Source organism: Dendrobates tinctorius, unplaced genomic scaffold (assembly GCF_039654945.1).
Source record: "Dendrobates tinctorius isolate UK_male_01 unplaced genomic scaffold, ASM3965494v1 ptg000201l, whole genome shotgun sequence".
NCBI lineage: Eukaryota > Metazoa > Chordata > Amphibia > Anura > Dendrobatidae > Dendrobates > Dendrobates tinctorius.
The window spans coordinates 10508158-10534143 of record NW_027361868.1 but is presented as its reverse complement, the minus strand read 5'-3'; the positions used below and the strand labels follow the sequence as shown (position 1 = coordinate 10534143).

At 42.0% G+C, this 25986-nt stretch overlaps 1 protein-coding gene across 2 annotated transcripts in view; it reads left to right on the top strand.

Moving 5' to 3' along the window:
• KCNH1 (potassium voltage-gated channel subfamily H member 1) overlaps positions 1-25986 on the top strand; it is a 386099-nt gene that overhangs the window by 204207 nt on the left and 155906 nt on the right. For both annotated transcript variants that reach the window (XM_073553403.1, XM_073553402.1), the window contains one exon: positions 9596-9795. In XM_073553403.1, coding sequence (XP_073409504.1) covers positions 9596-9795 — 200 coding nt within the window. The remainder of the gene's footprint in view (positions 1-9595; positions 9796-25986) is intronic.

The window sequence follows — 25986 nt, the reverse complement described above, 5'->3', positions numbered from 1 at the left end:
TTTAAAAAAAAAAAAAAAAAAAAAAAAAAAAAGGTTGCACAAGACTAGAAAAAAAGGACTCGTCTTTTGGGTATGTCGGGTAATGAAGTTCAGCTCCTTTCACTTGTAGCTGCAATACTAGTGACTGCCATTGCACAAGAGTGGCACTGTATTGAGATTTTTTTTTAGCGTTATACAACTCTTTTAATAATGTTTCCTTTAATCTTTGCTAAATATTTCCTTCTATTGTGTGTTACAGTCGGATTCAGAAGCATCAGCAGATGGTCGGGGCTGAATGCCCATATGCTCCTTGTTTTATCATATTCCACGTTGGCATTCCTCTGTATAAACTCGCCCCAAAAGTAATCAGATTAACACTTCAGTCTCTATCTAACGCCTCTCGCTTTCCTTCTCTTCATCTGTCTTTTTGCTAAGTGGGGTTTTCATGTCAAAAGAGCAGCTGAAGAATAAGAAGAAATAGTACTGTGTCTGGATGAGATGATGAATGTATCACAGACATGGTGACGGGCACAACGGATTTTTTTCGATTTGCCCCCTGAAAGACATAATTCACCCGCGTTTCGCCTATCGGCTTCATCTGGGGGCAAGCCAAAGAAAATTCCAACTGGAATGTAATTGTCCTGCAGCGCTGCGCTATGTCCACTTGTTCTTTAAGGGAATCTCATGACAGTATTGTGGGCAGCGATAACTGGTGGAACTTCTGGTCTTAGAAAGATTGATGGAAACATCGTTGTGTGATAGTTCTGATCTCGCTGCAGAGCTGTGTGTGATTATGAGTGCAAAGTGTCAGTCTTTACAACTTTCGACCCATAGATATTAATCGTAACAGCTCATTTACATATTAAGAAAAATGTGGAATTCAATGGAATAAAAAATCGCATCCTAGATATCATGGAATCATTTAATTTAACTTTCCATGACCTGCATGCCCGTATAGATGAGTTTAGAAGATTCTAATGACAGATTCCCTTTAAACTTAATTTGTCAGCAGATTTTTTTTTTTTTAGTCATTTGAGAGTAGCATAATGTAGGGGCAGAGACCCTGATTCCAGCGATATGTCACTTACTTTACTGCTGCGCCAATTTTGATTAAAAACAGTTTTTTTCTGCTGCAGATCTACCGGTTCTCTGAATCTTGAGCTTTGTATAACTCCGTGCACACCAATGATTGGCTGCTTTCTGTGTACACTGTGCATAGGCAGAAAGCTGCAATCAAATAGCAAAAAGCTTGGGCACTCAAATGAAAATTTATCGTCCAATGTAGAACAACGAGGCAAACGAGGTGGTGGTATTTGCCTCGTTGTTCTACATTGGACAATAAATTTTCATTTGAGTGCCCAAGCTTTTTGTTATTTGATTGCTACTTACATACCCTTGGAGCACCACCTCTGTCGTTCAGTGAGCACCCTTTATATTCTCCATAAGCAGAAAGCTGCCAATCAGTTGTGAGGACGGGGATAAACGACATGGCAGCAGGCGTAGTCCTTCTATTGATAATCTTCTGCTGATAAAACAGTGACTATATAAAAACGACAGCAAACAGATAAGTATGTGATACATCGCTGGAATCAGGGTCTCTGTCCCTATATTATGCTGCTCTTAGATTAGATGGCAAAAACCTGGCGAGAATGACCGCGCAGCTATAAAAAAAAAAAAAAAAAGTTTTGTTTTGTTCTGCATTGCGTAAACCCAGAACTTCAGATTGTAAGCGCCATTTCGCCTCGTTCCACCCTGCGCATCAGTAAATCCCTGGATAAGCCAGTCCTATCATCTCCTGCCTCCAGCTACAGAAGCAGCTGCTGACTATTCTCACAGCTGCTGCGTCCCACACAAAGGCAGAGATTACCTGGATTCATGCACCACGGTCTATCCAGAGACGATGGCCGGATACAGATCTTATGATATCGGTTTACACATTACACGCATATGGCGGTTTTATAGGAGAACCCTCATTAATTTTTGTGGGTCATCCGCGCATGGAGCTGATAATTCTGGCAAATATTTTAAGAAATTTTACTAATTATAGCTTCACATTCTTAACACATTGCTGGCCCTCCGGCTAATCAATTGGGAAAGTATTTTATTTTCAGAAAACCGAGTTTAGTTTGTCTTTATGGATTCTTATACAGGACGTACCACAGTATCATCCCATTACTTATATGTTGTATTTTATTTACAGTTTAAATAGTAAATCCATGCTTTACACTCCTACTATTTTGCTTAGGAGTCCAGTGGGTGGGGCCTATATATTCAGGACATCTTAGGACCGCCCACTGGACTCCTAAGCATAGTAATTGTAGGGAAATAAAAATAAAATACAGATTTTTTTCCCCCACTGAACTTTATATCAGACTTCTCTGTTCCTCCTGGTCTGTACTATGCCGCCTGCAGCTCAGACATGATGTTCCATAGGACAGGATCGCTTTACAAATGTATTCATGTTCTACTTCTACTTTTTTCTGTTAACTATACTGCAATTGAAGGAATCACTAATGAGGTTGTACAGGGTTAAAAGAAAAATAGTCACTTTTTTTAGATACAGCGCTGTCTATGGGTTGTGTCTGGTATTGCACCTTGGTTTCAATTAAGTGATTTGATCTTCACTGCAATACCTAAAACTGCCTGATGGGGTGCTGTTTTTTTTCAAGAAAGCCATTTTTTTTTAATCCTTTAAATCCCTTGTAACATTTATTTTTAAATGATTATTGATTCACACACAGGGAATGTGTCATCAGAAAATAATCAGCTGTTCAAATGAAGTTTTCATATTATTATTTTTTTTATTTAATTTTTGGTATTTTATTTTGTTTTACATTCTGTAGTAAAAAAAATATAAATAAATAAATCTTGCTATTCCCATACTGACTACTGGGGCCATTCTAGTCTAATATTACATGACCTTTTGATAATGCACTTGCACATTAGCAGCAATACAGTAGTGTTCGTCTATCATTTTCTATTGAAGCATCAATGAGCGTGTGCAAGGTCTTTTGTGAAGGGAAGAAGAGCAGGAGGTGAGCTGTGACATCACCTATTGTGAATGCTGGATCCTGTGTTATCTACTATATAGAGAGATATTATCATTCTTTGTACAGGAGGAGGTGAGCTGTGACATCACCTTTTGTGAATGATGGATCCTGTGTGATCTACTGTATACAGAGGTGTTATCAGTCATTGTACAGGAGGAGGAGGTGAGCTGTGACATCACCTATTGCGAATGATGGATCCTGTGTGATCTACTGTATACAGAGGTGTTATCAGTCATTGCACAGGAGGAGGAGGTGAGCTGTAACATCACCTATTGTGAATGATGGATCCTTTGTTATCTACTATAAGGTCATTGTACAGAGGAGGAGGTGAGCTGTGACATCACCTATTGTGAATGATGGATCCTTTCTTATCTACTATAAGTACTTATCTACTATAAGGTCATTTTACAGGAGGAGGAGGAGGTGAGCTGTGACATTACCTACTGTGTATGGTGGATCCTGTGTTACCTATTGTATGTAGGTGTTATCAGTCATTGTACAGGAGGAGGAGGTGAGCTGTGACATCACCCATTGTGAATGATGGATCCTGTGTGATCTACTGTATATAGAGGTGTTATCAGTCATTGTACAGGAGGAGGAGGTGAGCTGTGACATTATCTATTGGGAATGATGGATCATGTGTTGAAATGATAGGGTGAGGAGAAGGGAGGCATCTGCAGATGTACAGACTCACACAAAGCTGTTGCTGCTGCTTGCAGTAACTGCTAGGGACCCAGAGTTAGATTTAGTTCTGCCGAATAGAATAATCTCCATTATGCTGCTCCACAGGATCACCTTCTCTCTGTGTACTGTGTCCTGATAAAAAAAGCATTACATAGTAAATAGTGTCATTCAATAATACAACTCATCCCACCAAAAAAACAAGCCCTGATATGGCCTTATGTCAACAAAAGCAATTTATGGTTTCAGGAAGAAAAAAAACTCAGAAATAAAGATTGGCCTCATCGGGAAGGGGTTCACACTGGCATACCTCCCAACCGTCCCGGATTCAGTGGCACTGTCCCAATTTGAGGGCTCAGTCCTGGGCATAAAATACTCACCTCTCTCCAATGTCTTCATCGCTCCATAGCGCCTCCTCCTTGGGGGGCAGGGCCGCATATCTCTTCATAAATTAAATTTTTCTGTTCCCTTCTTGTCTTCTGCTCTCCTCAACATTTGATCCGACAGGCTCATGTTTGCAGGCAGCAGGTAAAGCTATAGAGCCCCAAGCTCTGGTGATGTCGCTGAGAGAATTGTGTATACTTGATCTGTATTGCAGACACTGACTCCACAGGCAAATTATACTGAGACATAGAGATATATTGTACATAACAGTGTAATTTTACATTTCTTTATTCTAGAATGAGTATAAAAAGATTTTTTTTTCTTTTTATTAAATTACTAAAAAATAATGAAAAACGCTTAAAATAATGTCATTGTTAACGTGCTTTGTTAAAAAAATAATAAACATTACAAATCAGCAAATAACACGGACGTATTTGGTGTCCTTGTAATCGTAACGACCCGCACATCACAGTGATCAGATTATTTACGGTGTAAAAAAATGGCATAAATGATATTTTATCTCCATTAGGGCCGGGGTCAGACTTGCGAGAAACTCGCACGAGTCTCGCATCTCAATACCCAGCACTCAGGAGCGGAGTGTGCGGCTGCATGTATATCTATGCGGGGTATTATTATGCGAGACTCGTGCGAGTTTCTCGCAAGTCTGACCCTGGACTTATACTTGTAAAAAAAAAAAAAAGTAATAGAATTTTTTCGTGTTTTTGTAATACTACAGAAAAGCTTTGACTCCACCCTTAAAAATACAACTGCATTTTCTTTAATATGCGTATTTTTTCAGGTTCCGCATAGAAACCTATAGGGAAAAAGGGACCAAAACTGCAGAGTACAGCAGCACCGAGGGCAGAGATTTCATGAAATCCCATCCTCTTTGCTTAGACTTTTAGACATTCGCAAGTAGTGTAAATGCTGCGTCTTCTGCTGCTTTTTTTTGCACAAAAATTCTGCTGTGTTTAATTGTCCATGCAAAGTGGATGTGGATGTGATTTCATGAAACCTGCGCCTTCTGTGCATCTAGAGATGCTGCTGAACTGTGCTGTTTTGGTGCTTTTTTTTTCTAAGTGGAGCTTAAAAAAACTCAGTTTTTTAAGAGCAGAATTAAAGCTTTTCTGTACTATTAAAAAAAACACATTAAAAGCCCTGCTTCACATCTGTACCAGAAAGGCCTCAAATGAGGGGGAAAAGGTATAAGAATGCAGCAAAAATGCAATAACCAGACAAAGTTTAAAATGGGGCCTCAAATGCTAACATATTGCACATGACACAAAAACATTTTGGTAGTATTTACATGCGCTAATTTCAGGCCGCCAAACAAGTGTGATTGACAATGGTGAAGTTGTTTAACGCTTGTTTACGGACGCTTTACACCGGCTGAGGAACAATGATGGGCACAGAATGATCAATCATAGCTCAATCATAGAGTATCATGTTATCTGCAGCATAGCTACAGTTTTCGCCGGGCAATGTGCTGCTGAGAACAAAGATTTTTATTCTTGCATAAAAAAATCCAATCACTCAATGAATAGGCCGCATTTTGCATGTTTAGTTTAATATACCCTATAGTCCTCCATATAGTACAATGTGCACCATAGTCCTCCATATAGAATAATAGACTCCCCCTAGTCCTCCATATAGTATAATACGCTCCCAATAGTCCTCCATATAGTATAATACATTCTACATAGCCCTCCATATAGTATAATACACACCCCTTAGTCTTCCATACAGTATAATGTGCTCCATAGTCCTCCATATAGTATAATACGCTCCCCATAGTCCTCCATTTAGTATAATACACTCCGTATAGTCCTCCATATAGTATAATAAACTCCTCATAGTCCTCCGTATAGTATGATACACTCCTCAGTCCTACACCTAGTATAATAAACTCCTCATAGTCCTCCATATAGTATAATACGCTCCCCATAGTCTTCCATATAGTATAATACGCTCCCCATAGTCCTCCATTTAGTATAATACACTCCCTATAGTCCTCCATATAGTATAATAAACTCCTCATAGTCCTCCGTATAGTATGATACACTCCTCAGTCCTACACCTAGTATAATACACTCCTCATAGTCCTCCATATAGTATAATGCACCCCCCATAGTCCTCCATGTAGTACAATGCACTCCCCATAGTATAATGCACCCAATGGTTCTTCATATAGTGTATATATAGTATAATTGATTCCCCATAGTCCTGGATACAGTATAATGCAGGTCCTATATAGTATAATGCACTGCCCATTGTCCGATAGAGTAGAATGCACCCCCATATAGCATAATGCACCCCATAGTCCTCGATAAATGTGGCTCTTAAAGTCAGAGAGGTTGGGGACCACTGATGTAGTCCATGGTTTTGTTGATGAAGCCCATCATTGGTGTCCAATATCTTGCAGTTAGTCTACAGGTTTAATGTTTGCAGTCCTGGTCTGTACGGCGGCTCCATGGAATTAGGATAATTCTCTGACCTGATCCCCGTGACTAGAAACTCTGAATCTAATCTCTAAGACAAATGTTGTTTTCATCCCTTTGATCAGTTCTGTAGGTTTAATTAGAGGAGAAGAAAACGCGTCCATGAAATCAGTGCGGCAGGAGTTGCAGTATTTTATTATTATTGCCTTGCACACGTTGATGGATAATATACAAGTCTGGGATTTAGATTATGCACAGAATAAACACGACATCGGATAGATGGTGGCACACCGATTATTACATATTCATCAAGGTAAAATTGGGAAAAGGTGTGATCCAGATTCATCAGAGAACAGATGGCATTATTCAACAGGAGCGCCGTGCTCAGAGCAGAGCGGCAGGACGCTGAGTGACAGGTCATATTGTAACGTGAGTCCTAAATGGCACAGACATAAATCTGGAGCTGGAAGATGGACTGGGATTGTAATGGACCACAGGCATGGAGCGGCTCCTGGGCACAAGATATTTCCTTTGTACTGATAGTGTAAATTATCGTATTCAGTCCACTGCTCAGGTTTTAGCGCAGCCTATTATTTTCTTAAAGGGAAGTTATCAGAAAATTACCTATTGTTTAAATCAGTTTGTGTGTTACCGTACATGTATTTTTGTTTTTGAATGAAGAAAAAAGTGCGGTCAAGCGGAGCGCTGGGCATACAGAAAAGGGCAAAGGGTTAATATAAATATACGGACCTTTATTTAGAATGATAAACACACAAAGCTTTTCGGCGGCTGAATACCGCCTTCATCAGTATTTTTTTTTTTTGCATTTTTGGCAATATTTGTTTTTTTATATCATGATCTTTATATAAAAAAAATTGTAATCTTGCAGTTTTCACGCTAACCACTTAGGTTTCTTTTTCAGACTCATACTTCCTTGTCCTTTCAGCAGGCTCCTTATAGTCACAGGCAGCATTACAATGACAGATAACACATCTATACACAGTTCACAATACAGGATCTACCAATCACGAAAGTTGATGTCACAGCTCACCTCCACCTCCTCTTGTACAATGATGAATAATACCTCTATATACAGTAGCGATAACAAAGGATCCACCTGTGATATTAACTGTATCCTAAACACGTCTGTAACCTCTGTTTGCTCCATCAATTCTGACAGTGCGCTCTCTTGCAGGCAATGGAGCGCACTGTCACTGAGCAGTAAAAAGCACTGTGACAAGATCCTGCTGAGTATATTGGAATTGAAAACCGATGCATGCCCAACCCCTGCAACATTGCTCATGACACTTCATTTCAGGGTGGGGACACTGTCCCCTGATAACATCTCATTTGAGTATACCAGCATGCACTTTTACAAACAGTAAATTGGTAACAAAAAAAAAAAAAGTTAGATAATGTAGTGAGAGAACAATGTGGAATTTTTAATAAAAAATATATATATTATATGTATTAAATAAACTAACAGTCTGATATATTGTATAAAACTGTTCACTTGTCTTGACTATTAAAGGTTTTTTTTTCCATTTTGGACAGGTATTACATGATAAAAGGGTTCCTTGAAAATTAATAGTTCAAAAAGTGTCCTGCAATCAGTTGGAATCTGTGTGAAAACCTGACAGTAAGTGTTCATTTTTCATGCAGCGCCGCTACAGGAAAAATGAAGAATTACACAGTCCGCGTGCAAATCAAAGAGTAGTCTGTGTAAGTCAGGACAGTCCTGGTCCTCCAGAGCGGGAGATGCTCCTTGTAGCCACCATTGTAGTCTGTGATAAGTGTCTTACACAGAGGAGCCCCCTCTACAAACTCAGAATTCTATAATAAGTCTATAAAAAATGGCTACAAAACTGGACAAGCCGCACAAATTGCAGTCACGCAGGGTGTTTATCGTCTCTCTTTCAGACCTTCCTTTAAGACGATGTTCAGCTCCCTCTAATTTCTCCTCTTGTCCTTAAGTAAAATTATTTGATTAAGGTGGAATGTAATTTTAGGAATATCTCATTTCGTCTTTTATTTCTTCAATTGATTAGCTTGTAAAAAAAGATGAAGCAAATTTTCATTATATGGAAAAAAAAAAAAAGATTGGTTATGCCGATAGTTTGCCCATAGAATCTCAAGAATGTTTATCGCGTTCAACCAGGCGAAGAGCGGAAGATGGTGAAGGGATGGGGAAGACGTAACATTGTTTTCCATCGGTGGATTCAGAGTTTATGATTTTTTTTACAGGTTACAATATTTTCAAAAATGTCCACAGGATAGGTGATAACTTGTTAATTGCTCGGGTTCCACTGTGTTTGACTGTCTCCCATGAACGGAGCTATGGTGCGCCAACTTGCCACTCGAATTTGCCCCGTTCTCAGGATTGGTGGGGGTCTTAGTGGTGGGAACTATACCTTGTATTTATGGTATATATCTTAATAATGGTTAGACTATTTTACTAATCTGTGTGGTGAATAGTTAACAAGTATACTCAGTTCGGGTCATGCCCCAAAAAATATTGTTGAGAATTAGTCATTTCCTGTTTGCCATTTTTTTTAGGATCAAAAAGTTGCAAACTTTGACATAGAGTGTAATTGCACAATTTTTTTTCCCCTTATGTGCCCTTTTGATTTGTAAACGTGTGTATAGACAACCACTTAGCGACACATTTCCTGTAATGTAATCTACAGCAGATCCAGATTTCATATTTTTGGCACATGTCAGTCCAAAAATAAAAAAAATTGTCACATCCTACATCAGCAAACTTTATATTCCCAACAGAGGAAATACCAATCATGATAAATTCCCTCTCTCACCTTTCAGGGATATACTGTGTGACTAATTGCTTGGTGTTTTAACATTTTCTACCGTTTTTTAACTTATTTTTTAACTATTAATTGCTGTCTTGTAGCATAAAATGTGTAACTTGTTTATATATATATATATATATATATATATATATATATATATATATATATATATATATATATAAAAACACAACCCAAAGCCGACGGATGCATAAAAATAATAAAAACATATTTTTTTTCTTTTTTTTGTTTTTCTCAGCGCTTTTATATGCAACCATTTTTGGTAACGTGACAACAATCTTCCAGCAAATGTACGCCAACACAAACCGATACCACGAGATGCTCAACAGTGTGAGAGACTTTCTTAAACTTTACCAAGTGCCCAAAGGTTTGAGTGAGCGAGTCATGGATTATATTGTTTCCACCTGGTCTATGTCCCGAGGCATCGATACTGAAAAGGTAAGAATAATGTTTTTTTAGAAGGTTTTTCACTATTTCACATCTTTGATTTTACCGATTTGAGTGCTTTGATACTTACTGTTGAATAAAGTGTGTTGAGCAATCGGCACCGTAGAACTTTTGCTTCTCTTTTACGTCTCTCCGGTGTCATATAGACATTTGTTAGGGTCCTGTAGCAATATGAAACTCCAAATTATGGTACTGGGGTTCTACATGAAGTTTAGAAGGGCCTCGTAGTAGGAAGACTAGCATAGGCCCTCAATGCCAAACAGAAATGGTGATGGGACCAATGAGGGCTAGGCCACCTCTCTCAAAGCAGTTGCATGGGTAGTGTTAATGATACGTAATCTTTTGCTTCTCCCTTTACCGGTTCACAAGGCTGTGAAATGGCCTTATTTTAGGGTAAGATACCAGACTTTCTGAGATCACGATCGGTTGTTATGTGGATCTACTTCAAGTAGAATAACATAATATTAAATCTGAGGAAGAATAAAAAAGGAAAACGCGGTATTTGCATACCTGATGAAGGAATTACAACAACTCCAAAACGCATGGTTAATAAAAGTCCCCTCTTTGTAATCTTCTGCTCAACGTGTTTCCTCTGGACCTACCAGCGCCCCAAAACACCATATATTCCTTTTTATTTTTACTCAAGTTTCTGGCACGCTGTGATGGTCTTTGGTAAGAAAGGTGGTCCTCAAACTATCTCTGGAACTAGGACCTTGACTATTCCTGTCCCGTGGGCACTCTTGAAGGTAGAGACCTGAGTCTCCGACCTTATTATGCTCTTGTTAAACCCTAGTCTGTCCCCTCCCCCACTCCATGAGGCATCGGACAGAAATGTAAGGTAAACAAGACACAAAGACAAAGCAGGGATATCAGAAAGAAAGAAACACACAAACATTCACCAAAGGTAAATAGGTACATAAAGAAAGATAGGAATGTACCAACCAAATGGGAATAGGACAATGAGGAAAACATACACCCAAAAAACAGCGCACAAAAGTCTCCAAGGCGCTAGAAAGCAAAGCTTTCACTGGGAAGGCATAGAAGGTTTGGCCAGGTTTTATAGGGAGAGGTAATGACCAGATCAGAAGCAGCTGAAAATGGAGCTGACACACTCGTGACAGTTTCGTGGCTGACTTCGACAGGTTCAGTGGGTGGAGCAGAAGCCACATCCTACCATTTCACGTGCCCTAGTTGTGCTTGAAATTTGCACATCTGTACCATGATGAATATATGATGTCGCGCCAGCCTGGCTAATCAAAGGATAAGCCCTGAGACGTGAAGTAAAGTATTGCTCCTAGGGCTCCTGTCCAGTATCCAAAGATTATTGACCTAGCTGGTGGTCTGGGTACCTTGAATCGTTTTGCACTAGCTCTAGTTACAAAGCATTGCAAACTGCTTGCTGCTGTTCAGTCTCGATCCCGACTGCCAGTTCGATGTCAGTCCAGCCTCCAGCACCTTTTTTCAACTACTGATTGTGAAGTCTAAACTCAGTTCTGTTCCTATGAAATTATAATTAAGCTTGTGTTCAGGAGAAGGCAGGAGAATGCTGAGCTATCGGGAATCTGTTGAGAGTGGTACTGAGTAGCACTGAGCAGCTTGCAATGTATTTTAATACATGCAAGCTGCAGAAGACAAGGCTTAAGCCTTTTTAATTAAAACAAAATATTTTTTTTTCCAGAATATGTATTTTTTTCTAGCTGTAAATAGTCTTCTAACCATGCCCGGGAGAAAACTGGATGGAAGTACACTTGATAAATCTCAATTTTGGGAATCAAGGTAGATATGTCTTGGACGATGAGAGAATTTAATTATATTTTTTTTACCTGAAATCACCATAATATAATATATATCTTAGAATTTTGTATACAGTGCCTTGTGAAAGTATTCGGCCCCCTGGAACTTTTCAACCTTTTTCCACATATCATGCTTCAAACATAAAGATACCAAATGTAAATTTTTGGTGAAGAATCAACAAGTGGGACACAATTGTGAAGCTGAACGAAATTTATTGGTTATTTTAAATTTTTGTTGAAATTCAAAAACTGAAAAGAGGGGCGTGCAATATTATTCGGCCTCTTTAACATAATACTTTGTTGCGCCACCTTTTGCTGCAATTACAGTCGCTTGGGGTATGTCTCTATCAGTTTTGTACATCGAGAGACTGAAATTCTTGCCCATTCTTCCTTGGCAAACAGCTCGAGCTCAGTGAGGTTGGATGGAGATCGTTTGTGAACAGCAGTTTTCAGCTCTTTCCACAGATTCTCGATTGGATTCAGGTCTGGACTTTGACTTGGCCATTCTAACACCTGGATACGTTTATTTGTGAACCATTGCACTGTATTTGCAGCTTTGTATCTTCCTTAATCTAGAAGTCCATCAGCAACAATATCTATTGCATATATTCTGCTCACATTATTTTGATAAAATTTTCTTTAGCTTAGGGCATTCTAGGTGTCAGAAATAGTTGTTCTTCTGTTATTCTTCACAGCCTAACTTGGTAGGTTAGAATAAACCTTGGGAGACTCTAAGAACCCATCTTCGTTTTTACAACGATTGTTCCTTTGTTCTAAGAAGAGTTGACGTTTCAGAAAAAAAACATAGGAGAAACTTTTCTTCTTAGGCCTTGAAAAGTTTTGTTACACTTTGCAGAAATAAAACATAACTGTTGGATTCCTTTAATATTAGCCATGCAAGGAGCCGCGTCTATAGTTATTCTTCAAGTAGGAGTTCAACTTTTCTGCACTGAAAACTAAAGTTTTACATTTCAGATCTTTTTTTCTGGTCTCTGCAGAGGCATCAATAAAGTATGAGCAGAAAGTTGTCTTATACGCCACATAATTACGAAACATACAAAGATTTATACTATGATATTTTGCTTGCAGCTTTCCATGGGATCTGCACAGAATTACTCTGGAGTAATGATGATGTGCAAAATTTTACATATTTTTTTATTGTATATGCCATACTGTAGCTAAGTGCACAAGCCTCCAAAACTTTCTGTCTCCACTTTCTTTACATTACCTACTAATAGTGATATGAATTCTACAAATTCATAGACCAAAATTTGTGGGGAAAAAAGCAAAGCAAAATCTTCAGCAACCATTAGTTGGAGAAGGGGATCTCGCTGCATACTCTTCACACATTGCATTAGACATAAAAAATTATTGAATTGTATGGAGAGTGGATGGAGGGGCAAAATAGGAGAGAGGCACAAAAGACATAAATTGTGCTGCTTTCTAGTAAGTGTTTACCTCACCCAAGAGATGAATTCATATCTACACTGCTCAGTACTACTGTATAAAATCCACATTGCTGCGACTGCTGCTTTCTAGTAAGTGTTTATCTCACAAAGACCTGTAAACATATTTATACTGCTCAGTCCTGCTGTATAAAAGCCACCATGCTGCTGCAGCTGCTTTCTAGTAAGTGTCCATCTCACCCAAGACCTGGATTCATATCTACACGGCTCATTACTGCTGCCTAAAGTCCAACACGCTGCTGCTTCTGAACATGTGCTACATAAAGATGGAGGATCAGGAATTCCTTATGTCAGTGTGCTGTGTATGGGAGACATCATAGCAACTAGTTTCCACCCACTAGCTCAGCAACAACTGAAAAGTAGAGATAAAGCCTTCAGAGGTGAAAAACACAGGATACAAGTCATGTAATACTTAAAAACCATGATATTCTTCATGTACATACACAATAGTGTATCTTGAAAAGTCACCTGATACAATAGCTATTAAGTATCTGTGATTCAATTATATAGAAAATTGGTGTAAATATTTCACATTCATGTTTTTTTGGGGGGGTGAGTCTATCTATTCTATTATTTCTAAACACTGTTTTTCGGTGATTCCTTTGTATCCCCGTTCATACTGCACCCTCACACACAAATGATACACCATTTGAAAGGTAAACTTGCCCCCTTCAGCAAGAAAAGAGCCAAACAAACCACACATCCATGATTTGATCACAAAATACAGTTTAAACATTAATTTTCATAAACCTGCAGTAAGGAAAAATGACCTGCAGGTGGCACCACACTACCCCAAAGCACGATACCAACACATTTATAAACATGCACTGCTTTTTCGGGGATTACTTCGCCCCACACACACACACACACACACACACACGATACACCATTTGAAAGGTAAACTTGCTCCCTTCAGCAAGAAAACTGCCAAACATTCTACACATTCACGATCTTATCACTAAATACAGATTAAACATTCATTTCCATAAACCTGCAGAAAGACACAATGACCTGCAGGTGGCACCTCAACCGGAAGACATTTTTTGGCCTCTGCTTATCAAACCAATTTATTGTATTACCAATCTACATATATAAATACCTGTCTGTGTTCATCAGCTCATGAAATACATTTACATTTGACCAGCTTGCTTTTTCTGAAATTGCCTGCGCCCCCGACAACCAATGTTCTAAAATTTCGCACGGGCCAAGCTAGTATTATTCAAAAAAAAAGAATTTACAAGTGCATATATTTTGAGTATATACAGTTAAACCAGAAGTTTACATACATTATATGTATAAGACGACACATCTGTATGTTTTTCTCAATATCTGGCATGAAATCAGAATAAACCTTTCCTCCCGTTTTAGGTCAATTAGGATTACCATAATTATTAATATTTGGCAAATGCCAGAATAAATGAGAGAGAGAGAGAATGTTTTAAGACATTTTTATTACTTACTGCAAAGTCAAAAGTTTCCATCCATTTCATTAGTCTTTGGTACCATTGCCCTTAATCTGAATAACTTGGGTCAGATGTTTGGGATCTCCTTCCACAAGCTTCTCACAATAATTGGTCGGAATTTGGGCCCATTCCTCCTTACAAAACTGGTATAACTGATCCCGGTTTGTAGGTCGCCTTGCTCGCACCGGCCTTTTCAGCTTTGCTCATATATGTTCAATAGGATTGAGATCAGGGCTTGATGATGGCTGCTCCAAAGCATTGGCTTTGTTATCCTTAAGTTTGTTACTATTTTGGCAGTATGCTTCGAGTCATTGTCCATTTAGAAGTTCTATTTCTGCCCAAGCTTTAACCTTCTGGCTGATGTCTTGAGATGTTGCTTCAGTATTGCCGCATAATCTTCTTTTCTCATGATGCCATCTAGTTTGTGAAATGCACCAGTCCCTCCTGCAGCAAAACAACCCCACAACATGATGCTGCCACCCCCGTGTTTCACAGTGGGGATGGTGTCTTAGGCTTCCAAGCTTCTCCCTTTTTCCTCCAAATTTAATGACGATCATTATGCCCAAAAAGTTCAATTTTAGTTTCATCAGACCACAGGACATGCCTCCAAAAATTAAGATCTTTGTTCCTGTGTGCATTTGCAAACATTAATCTGTTTTTTTTTTTATGTTTCTTTTGGCGTAATGGCGTCTTCCTGGCAGAGTGGCCTTTCAGTTCATGTTGATACAGTACTTGTGTCACTGTGGATATTGACACAATCTTTCCAGCTTCTGTCATCATCTTCACAAGGTCTCTTGCTTTTGTCCTTGGGTTGATATGCACATGTCGGACCAAAGCATGTTCTTCTCTGGGACACAGAACCCCTCTCCTTCCTGAGCGGTATGATGACTGGACATTCCCATCTTGTACTAGTGTATCATTGTTTGTACACATGAATAAGGTACCTTCAGGTAACTTGAAATTGTACCAAAGAATGAGCCAGACTTGTGCAAGTCCACAATTCTCTTCCAGATATCTTGGCTGATTTCTTAAAACTTTCCCATGGTACGAGACAAAGAAGTAGTGTGTTTCAGGCGTGCATTAAAATACATCCACAGGTGTGTATCTAATTAACTCAGATGTTGCCAAAAAACCTGAAGCTTCCAAACACCTGACATCATCATATGGGCAGTCCAGAATTGCTTAAAGGCATAGTAATTTTAGTGTATGTAAACTTTTGACTTTGCAGTAAGTTATAAAAATGCCTTAAAACATTCACTCTCTCTCTCTCACTCTTCTGGCATTTGGCAAATATTAATAATTATGGTAAATCTAATTGACCTAAAATGGGAAAGGTTTATTCTAATTTCATATCAGATTTTGAGAAAAACATGCAGACATGTCTTTTTATGTAGTGTATGTAAACTTCTAGTTTCAACTATATACATTAGCCTTCCTTGACAAAGTATTGAGTCAGGCCGACGGGTGACTCATGTGTGTTTGCCACATCAAATATTGCCGCCAGCGTTAGCCCGCAGCAGGCTTTCTCCATTTTTTATTACAAGCTGTGCACATTTCAATAAACCACTTAATGTATCAAATTGCTGCTTGTGTTGTAAGAATCACAGAGGACGTAGATAGGTAGACACCGGAGGCTGTCACTGCCGCTGACTTGAATAATGAGCTTGCTACTTGGATGGGAAATAATACAAATGTTTCAGTAAATAAACGTCAGGGTCCCCGCTCGTCCTCGCACTAAGATGATCGACGTTTCCACCATTGGAAGGAGGATCTCGTCTGTTCCAGGAATGTTGTATTTTCTACGGGGTAACATTAGAGAGTCAATAATATCTGCTCTCTGGAGAATGGTAGTATATTGATTAAGCCTTCGATAACCACATTAGTTACAACCCATGGGATAAGTAACTGCATTATATAGAGTGACTCTGGGAATAAGCTGCTCTGTCTGTGACTAATGGATGAATTATTCATCTGGATTATAGTTTCCTCTGAAATTAAATATTCTAAGAAAAGCGTCTGTTGTTTATCATCTTCCAGACATTTACCGTGTGATATGTAACGCAGCGCCTGTATGGGATTGCTTACCTCCATTTATGGTCTTCTGATCCAAGAAGTCCCATTAATAGTTCGGGGCTAACCCCTGTAGCCGGGGTGCCAACACCAGTCATAGCTAAGCTTTCCACTATCTGGGGCCAGTCCTAGGTAAGCTTTCCACTATCTGGTTCCAGTCATAACTAAGCTTTCCATTATCTGGGGCCAGTCATAGCCAAGCTTTTCACTATCTGGTGCCAGTCATAACTAAGCTTTTCACTATCTGGTGCCAGTCATAGCTAAGCTTTCCACTATCTGGTGCCAGTCATAACTAAGCTTTCTACTATCTGGGGCCAGTCATAGCTAAGCTTTCCATTATCTGGGGCCAGTCATAGCTAAGCTTTTCACTATCTGGTGCCAGTCATAACTAAGCTTTTCACTATCTGGTGCCAGTCATAGCTAAGCTTTCCACTATCTGGTGCCAGTCATAACTAAGCTTTCTACTATCTGGTGCCAGTCATAGCTAAGCTTTCCACTATCTGGTGCCAGTCATAGCTAAGCTTTTCACTATCTGGGGCCAGTCATAGCTAAGCTTTTCACTATCTGGGGCCAGTCATAGCTAAGCTTTTCACGATCTGGGGCCAGTCATAACTAAGCTTTTCACTATCTGGGGCCAGTCATAGCTAAGCTTTCCGCTATCTAGGGCCAGTCATAGCTAAGCTTTTCACTATCTCGGGTCAGTCATAGCTAAGCTTTCCACTATCTGGTGCCAGTCATAAATAAGATTTTTATTATCTGGGGTCAGTCATAGCTAAGCTTTCCACTATCTGGGGCTTGTCATAGCTAAGCTTTTCATTATCTGGGGCCAGTCATAACTAAGCTTTTCACTATCTGGGGCCAGTCATAGCTAAGCTTTTCACTATCTGGGGCCAGTCATAGCTAAGCTTTTCACTATCTGGGGCCAGTCATAGCTAAGCTTTCCGCTATCTAGGGCCAGTCATAGCTAAGCTTTCCGCTATCTAGGGCCAGTCATAGCTAAGCTTTTCACTATCTGGGGCCAGTCATAGCTAAGCTTTTCACTATCTGGGGCCAGTCATAGCTAAGCTTTTAACTAACTGGGGCTAGTCATAGCTAAGCTTTTCACTATCTGGGGCCAGTCATAGCTAAGCTTTTCAATATCTGGGGCCAGTCATAGCTAAGCTTTTCACTATCTGGGGCCAGTCATCGCTAAGCTTTTAACTTACTGGGGCCAGTCATAGCTAAGCTTTTCACTATCTGGGGCCAGTCATAGCTAAGCTTTTCACTACGTGGGGCAAGTCATAGCTAAGCTTTTCACTATCTGGGGCCAGTCATAGCTAAGCTTTTCATTATCTGGGACCAGTCATAGCTAAGCTTTCCATTATCTGGGGCCAGTCATAGCTAAGCTTTCCCCTATCTGGGGCCAGCCATAGCTAAGCTTTCCACTCTCTGGGGCCAGTCATAGCTAAGCTTTCCACTATCTGGGGCCAGTCATAGCTAAGCTTTCCATTATCTGGGGCCAGTCATAGCTAAGGTTTCCCCTATCTGGGGCCAGTCATAGCTAAGCTTTCCACTATCTGAGGCCAGACATAGCTAAGCTTTTCACTATCTGGGGCCAGACATAGCTAAGCTTTTCACTATCTGGGGCCAGACATAGCTAAGCTTTTCACTATCTGGGGCCAGTCATAGCTAAGCTTTTCATTATCTGGGACCAGTCATAGCTAAGCTTTTCACTATCTGGGGCCAGTCATAGCTAAGCTTTTCATTATCTGGGACCAGTCATAGCTAAGTGTTTCACTATCTGGGGCCAGTCATAGCTAAGCTTTCCATTATCTGGGGCCAGTCATAGCTAAGCTTTCCCCTATCTGGGGCCAGTCATAGCTAAGCTTTTCATTATCTGGGACCAGTCATAGCTAAGCTTTTCACTATCTGGGGCCAGTCATAGCTAAGCTTTCCATTATCTGGGGCCAGTCATAGCTAAGCTTTTCACTATCTGGGGCCAGTCATAGCTAAGCTTTCCACTATCTGGGGCCAGTCATAGCTAAGCTTTCCATTATCTGGGGCCAGTCATAGCTAAGCTTTCCACTCTCCGGGGCCAGTCAAAGCTGAGCTTTCCACTCTCTGGGACCAGTCATAACTAAGCTTTCCACTCTCTGGGGCCAGTCATAGCTAAGCTTTCCACTATCTGGGGCCAGTCATAGCTAAGATTTCCATTATCTGGGGCCAGTCATAGCTAAGCTTTCCCCTATCTGGGGCCAGTCATAGCTAAGCTTTCCACTATCTGGGGCCAGACATAGCTAAGCTTTCCACTATCTGGGGCCAGTCATAGCTAAGCTTTCCACTATCTGGGGCCAGACATAGCTAAGCTTTTCACTATCTGGGGCCAGTCATAGCTAAGCTTTTCATTATCTGGGACTAGTCATAGCTAAGCTTTTCACTATCTGGGGCCAGTCATAGCTAAGTGGGTCGCCCCGCGGCTCGCCCAGGGCAGTGGGGTACTCGGTACCGGACCGGTGTCAGGGGAATGTGTCACAGCAGCGGTGACCCGGTCCGTGGCCCTGGGCGCCCAATATCAATGGAGGTGGTGTTAAAGGTGTTAGAGTTTATTGGTATAGTTCGTGACGCCACCCGTGGTATTTGGCAAGTGAGGTGTTAGCCAACGCTGCGTACAGATCCTCTGGGACTGATGGTGTGGTGCAGCAGAGATGGTATAGCTCCCCACAGGTGGAGCTGTAGTCCCAGGGCAGTGTAGGTGCAATGGATGAGAAGACACGCAGGATGGTGTTGATGTTGTTACCCAGCTATAGCGATGCGGGAATAACTGGAGGACACCAGAGTATGCGGTTCCAAAGCTTTACTCACTGTTTGCAGTTCACACAACTGCCTGCCTCCGTACTGTGTTCTCCAGGTCCGGGCTCCAGCCAACCTCCAGGCAGGACAGGACTCTCCCTTCCACACTCCGCCAATATTTACCTTCACTGAAGACTCCTCAAATGCGCTTTTAGGTGCGAAGCACTCCAGTACTTAGTTACCCTGGAATGCCTCTCTCTAGGTGTTCCTAGTCTCTACTTGTATGACAGACAGCTGTAGCCTGCTTCGGGGACTCCTCTCCTGAATCCCGGCTCTCTATCCGTTTCGCTGTTGTGTCCCAAGTCTATGGTGGGAGTAAGGTGTTAGCGGCTCACTACTCCTCCGGTGTCTGTTGCCGGACATAAAGATTCCAATCAACCTCGGGGACCGGGCCCCGGCCTTTGCGCTGAGAACCTATAGGCAGGATTCCTATCCAACCCACTCCTCCTCTCTGTTCTTCTTCTCCTTCGTTCCGATCTGTTCTATCTCTCTCTTATGGAATCTGTAGTCTTCAGTCTACGTCTCTTTCTCCTTCTCTTCCTTTCCTGAGAAGCTCGTTCCACTAAGACCAGTCCTCAGCCTCTCCTGACTGACTGCCTTCTTCCGCCTTGAGCTCCTCTCAGGCTGACCTGCTGTCAGCCTGCTCTCTTCCTCAGACCCTCGTCTGGCTACCTTCTTCTCTGGGACTCACCCCAGACTGACTCTTCTGGGTCTCCCCCCAGACTGACCTGAAATCCTACACTTTCCCTCTCTTTTATATCATCTAACTCCACCCGCCTCCCAGCACATCTCGTGTTACGAAGCAGGGTTCCACGAGGGGTGCTCTGCTAACCCCCAGCCTGAAGCTGTTAGGTGGCCCCACTGAACTATCCTGTGTGTGGAATGCAGGTGTTGGAGCGTGGTCAGGAGTTCCCACCCTACCTGGATGGTGGGGCACTACACCTTAGGAGAAGGTGCAGTATCTCTGTGGCGACTGAAGCCTCAGGGGCGCCACATAAGCTTTCCATTTTCTGGGGCCAGTCACAGCTAAGCTTTCCACTATCTGGTGACAGTCATAGCTAAGCTTTCCACTATCTGGGGCCAGTCATAGCTAAGCTTTCCCCTATCTGGGGCCAGTCATAGCTAAGCTTTCCACTCTCTGGGACCAGTCATAGCTAAGCTTTCCACTATCTGGGGCCAGTCATAGCTAAGCTTTCCACTCTCTGGGGCCAGTCATAGCTAAGCTTTCCATTATCTGGGGCCAGTCATAGCTAAGCTTTCCCCTATCTGGGGCCAGTCATAGCTAAGCTTTCCACTATCTGGGGCCAGTCATAGCTAAGCTTTCCACTATCTGGGGCCAGTCATAGCTAAGCTTTTCACTATCCTGGGCCAGTCATAGCTAAGCTTTTCGCTAACTGGGGCCAGTCATAGCTAAGCTTTTCGCTAACTGGGGCCAGTCATAGCTAAGCTTTTCACTAACTGGGGCTAGTCATAGCTAAGCTCTTCACTATCTGGGGCCAGTCATAGCTAAGCTTTCCATTATCTGGGGCCAGTCATAGCTAAGCTTTCCATTATCTGGGGCCAGTCATAGCTAAGCTTTCCACTATCTGGGGCCAGTCATAGCTAAGCTTTTCACTATCTGGGGCCAGTCATAGCTAAGCTTTTCACTAACTGGGGCCAGTCATAGCTAAGCTTTTCACTAACTGGGGCTAGTCATAGCTAAGCTCTTCACTATCTGGGGCCAGTCATAGCTAAGCTTTCCAGTATCTGGGGCCAGTCATAGCTAAGCTTTAGCTTTCCCCTCTCTGGGGCCAGTCATAGCTAAGCTTTTCACTATCTGGGGCCAGTCATAGCTAAGTTTTTCACTAACTGGGGCCAGTCATAGCTAAGCTTTCCATTATCTGGGGCCAGTCATAGCTAAGCTTTCCCCTATCTGGGGCCAGTCATAGCTAAGCTTTCCACTATCTGGGGCCAGTCATAGCTAAGCTTTCCACTCTCTGGGGCCAGTCATAGCTAATCTTTACATTATCTGGGGCCAGTCATAGCTAAGCTTTTCACTAACTGGGGCCAGTCATAGCTAAGCTTTTCACTAACTGGGGCTAGTCATAGCTAAGCTCTTCACTATCTGGGGCCAGTCATAGCTAAGCTTTCCAGTATCTGGGGCCAGTCATAGCTAAGCTTTTCACTATCTGGGGACAGTCATAGCTAAGTTTTTCACTAACTGGGGCCAGTCATAGCTAAGCTTTCCATTATCTGGGGCCAGTCATAGCTAAGCTTTCCCCTATCTGGGGCCAGTCATAGCTAAGCTTTCTACTGTCTGGGGCCAGTCATAGCTAAGCTTTCCACTCTCTGGAACCAGTCATAGCTAATCTTTCCATTATCTGGGGCCAGTCATAGCTAAGCTTTCCCCTATCTGGGGCCAGTCATAGCTAAGCTTTCCACTATCTGGGGCCAGTCATAGCTAAGCTTTTCACTATCTGGGGCCAGTCATAGCTAAGCTTTTCACTAACTGGGGCCAGTCATAGCTAAGCTTTTCACTAACTGGGGCTAGTCATAGCTAAGCTCTTCACTATCTGGGGCCAGTCATAGCTAAGCTTTCCAGTATCTGGGGCCAGTCATAGCTAAACTTTCCCCTATCTGGGGCCAGTCATAGCTAAGCTTTTCACTATCTGGGGACAGTCATAGCTAAGTTTTTCACTAACTGGGGCCTGTCATAGCTAAGCTTTCCATTATCTGGGGCCAGTCATAGCTAAGCTTTCCCCTATCTGGGGCCAGTCATAGCTAAGCTTTCCACTGTCTGGGGCCAGTCATAGCTAAGCTTTCCACTCTCTGGAACCAGTCATAGCTAAGCTTTCCACTCTCTGGGGCCAGTCATAGCTAAGCTTTCCCCTATCTGGGGCCAGTCATAGCTAAACTTTCCACTATCTGGGGCCTGACATAGCTAAGCTTTTCATTATCTGGGGCCAGTCATAGCTAAACTTTCCACTATCTGGGGCCTGACATAGCTAAGCTTTTCACTATCTGGGGCCAGTCATAGCTAAGCTTTTCATTATCTGGGACCAGTCATAGCTAAGCTTTTCACTATCTATGGCCAGTCATAGCTAAGCTTTCCATTATCTGGGGCCAGTAATAGCTAAGCTTTCCACTATCTGGGGCAAGTCATAGCTAAGCTTTCCATTATCTGGGGCCAGTCATAGCTAAGCTTTCCACTATCCGGGGCCAGTCAAAGCTAAGCTTTCCACTCTCTGGGACCAGTCATAACTAAGCTTTCCACTCTCTGAAAGAGTCATAGCTAAGCTTTCCATTATCTGGGGCCAGTCATAGCTAAGCTTTCCCCTATCTGGGGCCAGTCATAGCTAAGCTTTCCACTATCTAGGGCCAGACATAGCTAAGCTTTTCACTATCTGGGGCCAGTCATAGCTAAGCTTTCCACTATCTGGGGCCAGACATAGCTAAGCTTTTCACTATCTGGGGCCAGTCATAGCTAAGCTTTTCATTACCTGGGACCAGTCATAGCTAAGCTTTTTACTATCTGGGGCCAGTCACAGCTAAGCTTTCCATTATCTGGGGCCAGTCATAGCTAAGCTTTTTACTATCTGGAGCCAGTCATAGCTAAGCTTTCCACTCTCTGCGACCAGTCATAGCTAAGCTTTCCACTATCTGGGGCCAGTCATAGCTAAGCTTTCCACTATGTGGGGCCAGTCATAGCTAAGCTTTCCATTATCAGGGGCCAGTCATAGCTAAGCTTTCCCCTATCTGGGGCCAGTCATAGCTAAGCTTTCCACTATTTGGGACCAGTCATAGCTAATCTTTCCACTATCTGGGGCCAGTCATAGCTAAGCTTTCGACAATCTGGGGCCAGTCATAGCTAAGCTTTCCATTATCTGGGGCCAGTCATAGCTATGCTTTCCCCTATCTGGGGCCAGTCATAGCTAAGCTTTCCACTATCTGGGACCAGTCATAGCTAAGCTTTCCACTATCTGGGACCAGTCATAGCTAAGCTTTCCACTATCTGGGGCTAAGATTTCATTTCCTAAGTAAATTCCCTGGACAAGGCAGAGTGAATAAAAGGTGTTATCCTGGACTGTTTTTTTTTATTATTATGGGCTTAATAACTAACAGGCGGAAAAATTACTTCCTGTCTGCCTGTTGTGCTCAGCGCCGATCTCCACCAGCAAACACCGGTCACAGAGCGCTCTTGCCAGTGATTTAGGGGCTTCCACTGACATCACGTCTCTGTTCACTGACCCTGCCTTTCTTCTTGAATTGAACATGAAGAGGAAGTCAAGGCTGCGTCTTATATCTCACTTATATGTGACGTATATCTCACTTCATGCTCAATTCGACAAGAGGCGGGGACAGTGATGCCAGATCTGATTGGGTGCCGGGGTCACGTGGCGCAAGAACAGCATGGGAGCCCCAGGGAGAATGAGTGCCAACACTGAGGGAATGGCACCAGCACCGGAGGTGAGTATAGGCTTTATTATTTTATCGTGGCCAAGTGTGGAGTATGAGAAGAAGTTGTCCACGTAGTGGCCAACTCCTTTACTTTTTCTGTTTTTGAACGCTTTTTACTTTGCAACATTTTTTTCCAACACCTGTTTTCGTAAATGTATTTTTCCTGAAATAAGCTTTCTGGATCATCGTCTCTTAAAACGAAGATGTAGCGCCATTAATCCATTATTCCTCCCAGAAACACTGCTAACCTTAAACCCTATTTGACAAGGGGAATAGTAACACCAAGTTGTTAATTTATTTAAACCTTTGTAGGAGGAATAACAGAGTCCAACACAACACAAATTTATAAGTAAAGATATTTCAGAACTATTCCATGGGGAATACAAGTATTTACTAAAACAGACATGTCAGAAAAAATGACCGATCCTGTATAAGTCATGATTTCCATGCACAGATAAAACCTCCCAACCTTGCCATCAGACCTCATAATCTGGAATGTATCACATTGCTTGGAGAATTGCAGCAATCTTCCCTCGTAAACCACCTTGAATGCCTCCATAATTATATGCATCATTGCTCACGGTTCTTGTGCCGCAATGTACAACCAAACAAATCATGAAATACAGACGGCTCTCCCCATTATTTGCGCTATAAACCTTAAGGAAGGATGAGGGTAATCACACAAGGCCTGAAAGTAACGTTGTGTAATCCTAATATATATTGTTTAGTGCATGTTCTGCGTGTCTGCGCCCACTGCAGTCTCAGGAGAACAAAGAACATGAGTTTCTCCTACAACCTGAAGGCTGGAAAGTTCCTCAAACATTTTTACACTACTGCTGGATGTTGTACAAGCAAATCCAGTATTGCTATCTGTTCTGAAATGTTTTGAAGTTTACTGCAAATTATTTTGTGGACGGATTTATTACTTTTCCTATTTGTGATCCAAGGTAATATTATTTCAGCAAAAGCACAAGCTATTGAAGGACGTTTTTGAAAGGAGTTGCTTGGGAATGAGCGTCTATGTTGCAGCGTCTCCCGTTCTGGTGGAGACTTATGTAATCCTTGTTTTCTAGAGATGGTTGTTAATCTGAAGGACCCCCATGTAATAATGCATTTCTCTTGTCTATGTAGCATGTAGCAGACATACCTGGCAGGCTAAGGTTTTCCCTGAAAAAAATTGACTGTTTGCTGGGGGGGCAGAGAGCAGGACCTAAGCCAAAAAATGGATCACCATTCTGGCCGCATTGTGAAAGGGGTTTCCATGATGAGACAATCTTTAAAGATTTTATCCAACTTGGTCTTAGAAACCTAATACTGATATATAATTTTGTTGAGAAAAAACTTTCACATACTAGAAAAATATTCCACTAGTTCAATATGGGACAGTACAGTCTACTATGTGACAGCAGACTTGTGAATACCCACATCGCGCACACTGCATGCTGTTTGGATTCCCCGACACTGGGACGGGCGATCATGTGATCATAAGTATACAATTTGCATACTTCTGGACACATTCTGACTAGACTTTTCCAGCCTCGTTCAATGCAAGTATATGTTGTCACGTGACCATATCTATGTAAATCACATACTTGTGGTCACACGCCCGCCAATGCAAGCATTCCATTGAGAAGGGATTCTTTAGAGCCCCATTCTCCAAATCAGTGGGGATTCCAGTGGTTGGACCCCTAGTGACCAGTAAGTTATCACCTTTCCTACTTGGAACAAACCGTTTAAGGCTGCGTTCACACAGAGGGTCAAAGAGTGGAACAACTTCAATACAGTTTTACAAGAGAATCCGTGACAGAAATCCATGGTCAACCTTTGGATTTCTACCATGGATTTACAGTTTTATCTACTGCGATTCCACATACTGATTAAGGCTAGTTTCACATTAGCGTTTACGGCCGCAGCGTCGGGCTGCGCACGGCCGCCGCTAAGCCCCGCCCCCTGCCACGCCTCCGCCGGTAGCTCCGTCTACGGACGCATGACGATGCATGCGTCCTGCGTCCCCTATCTTTAGCACTGGGGACACAGGCCATGCGCAGTATGTGTTTGGCGGCGCATGCGTCCTTTTGACGCTGCGCCGAGCGTACCAAATTGCAACCTGTTGCGTTTGGCACT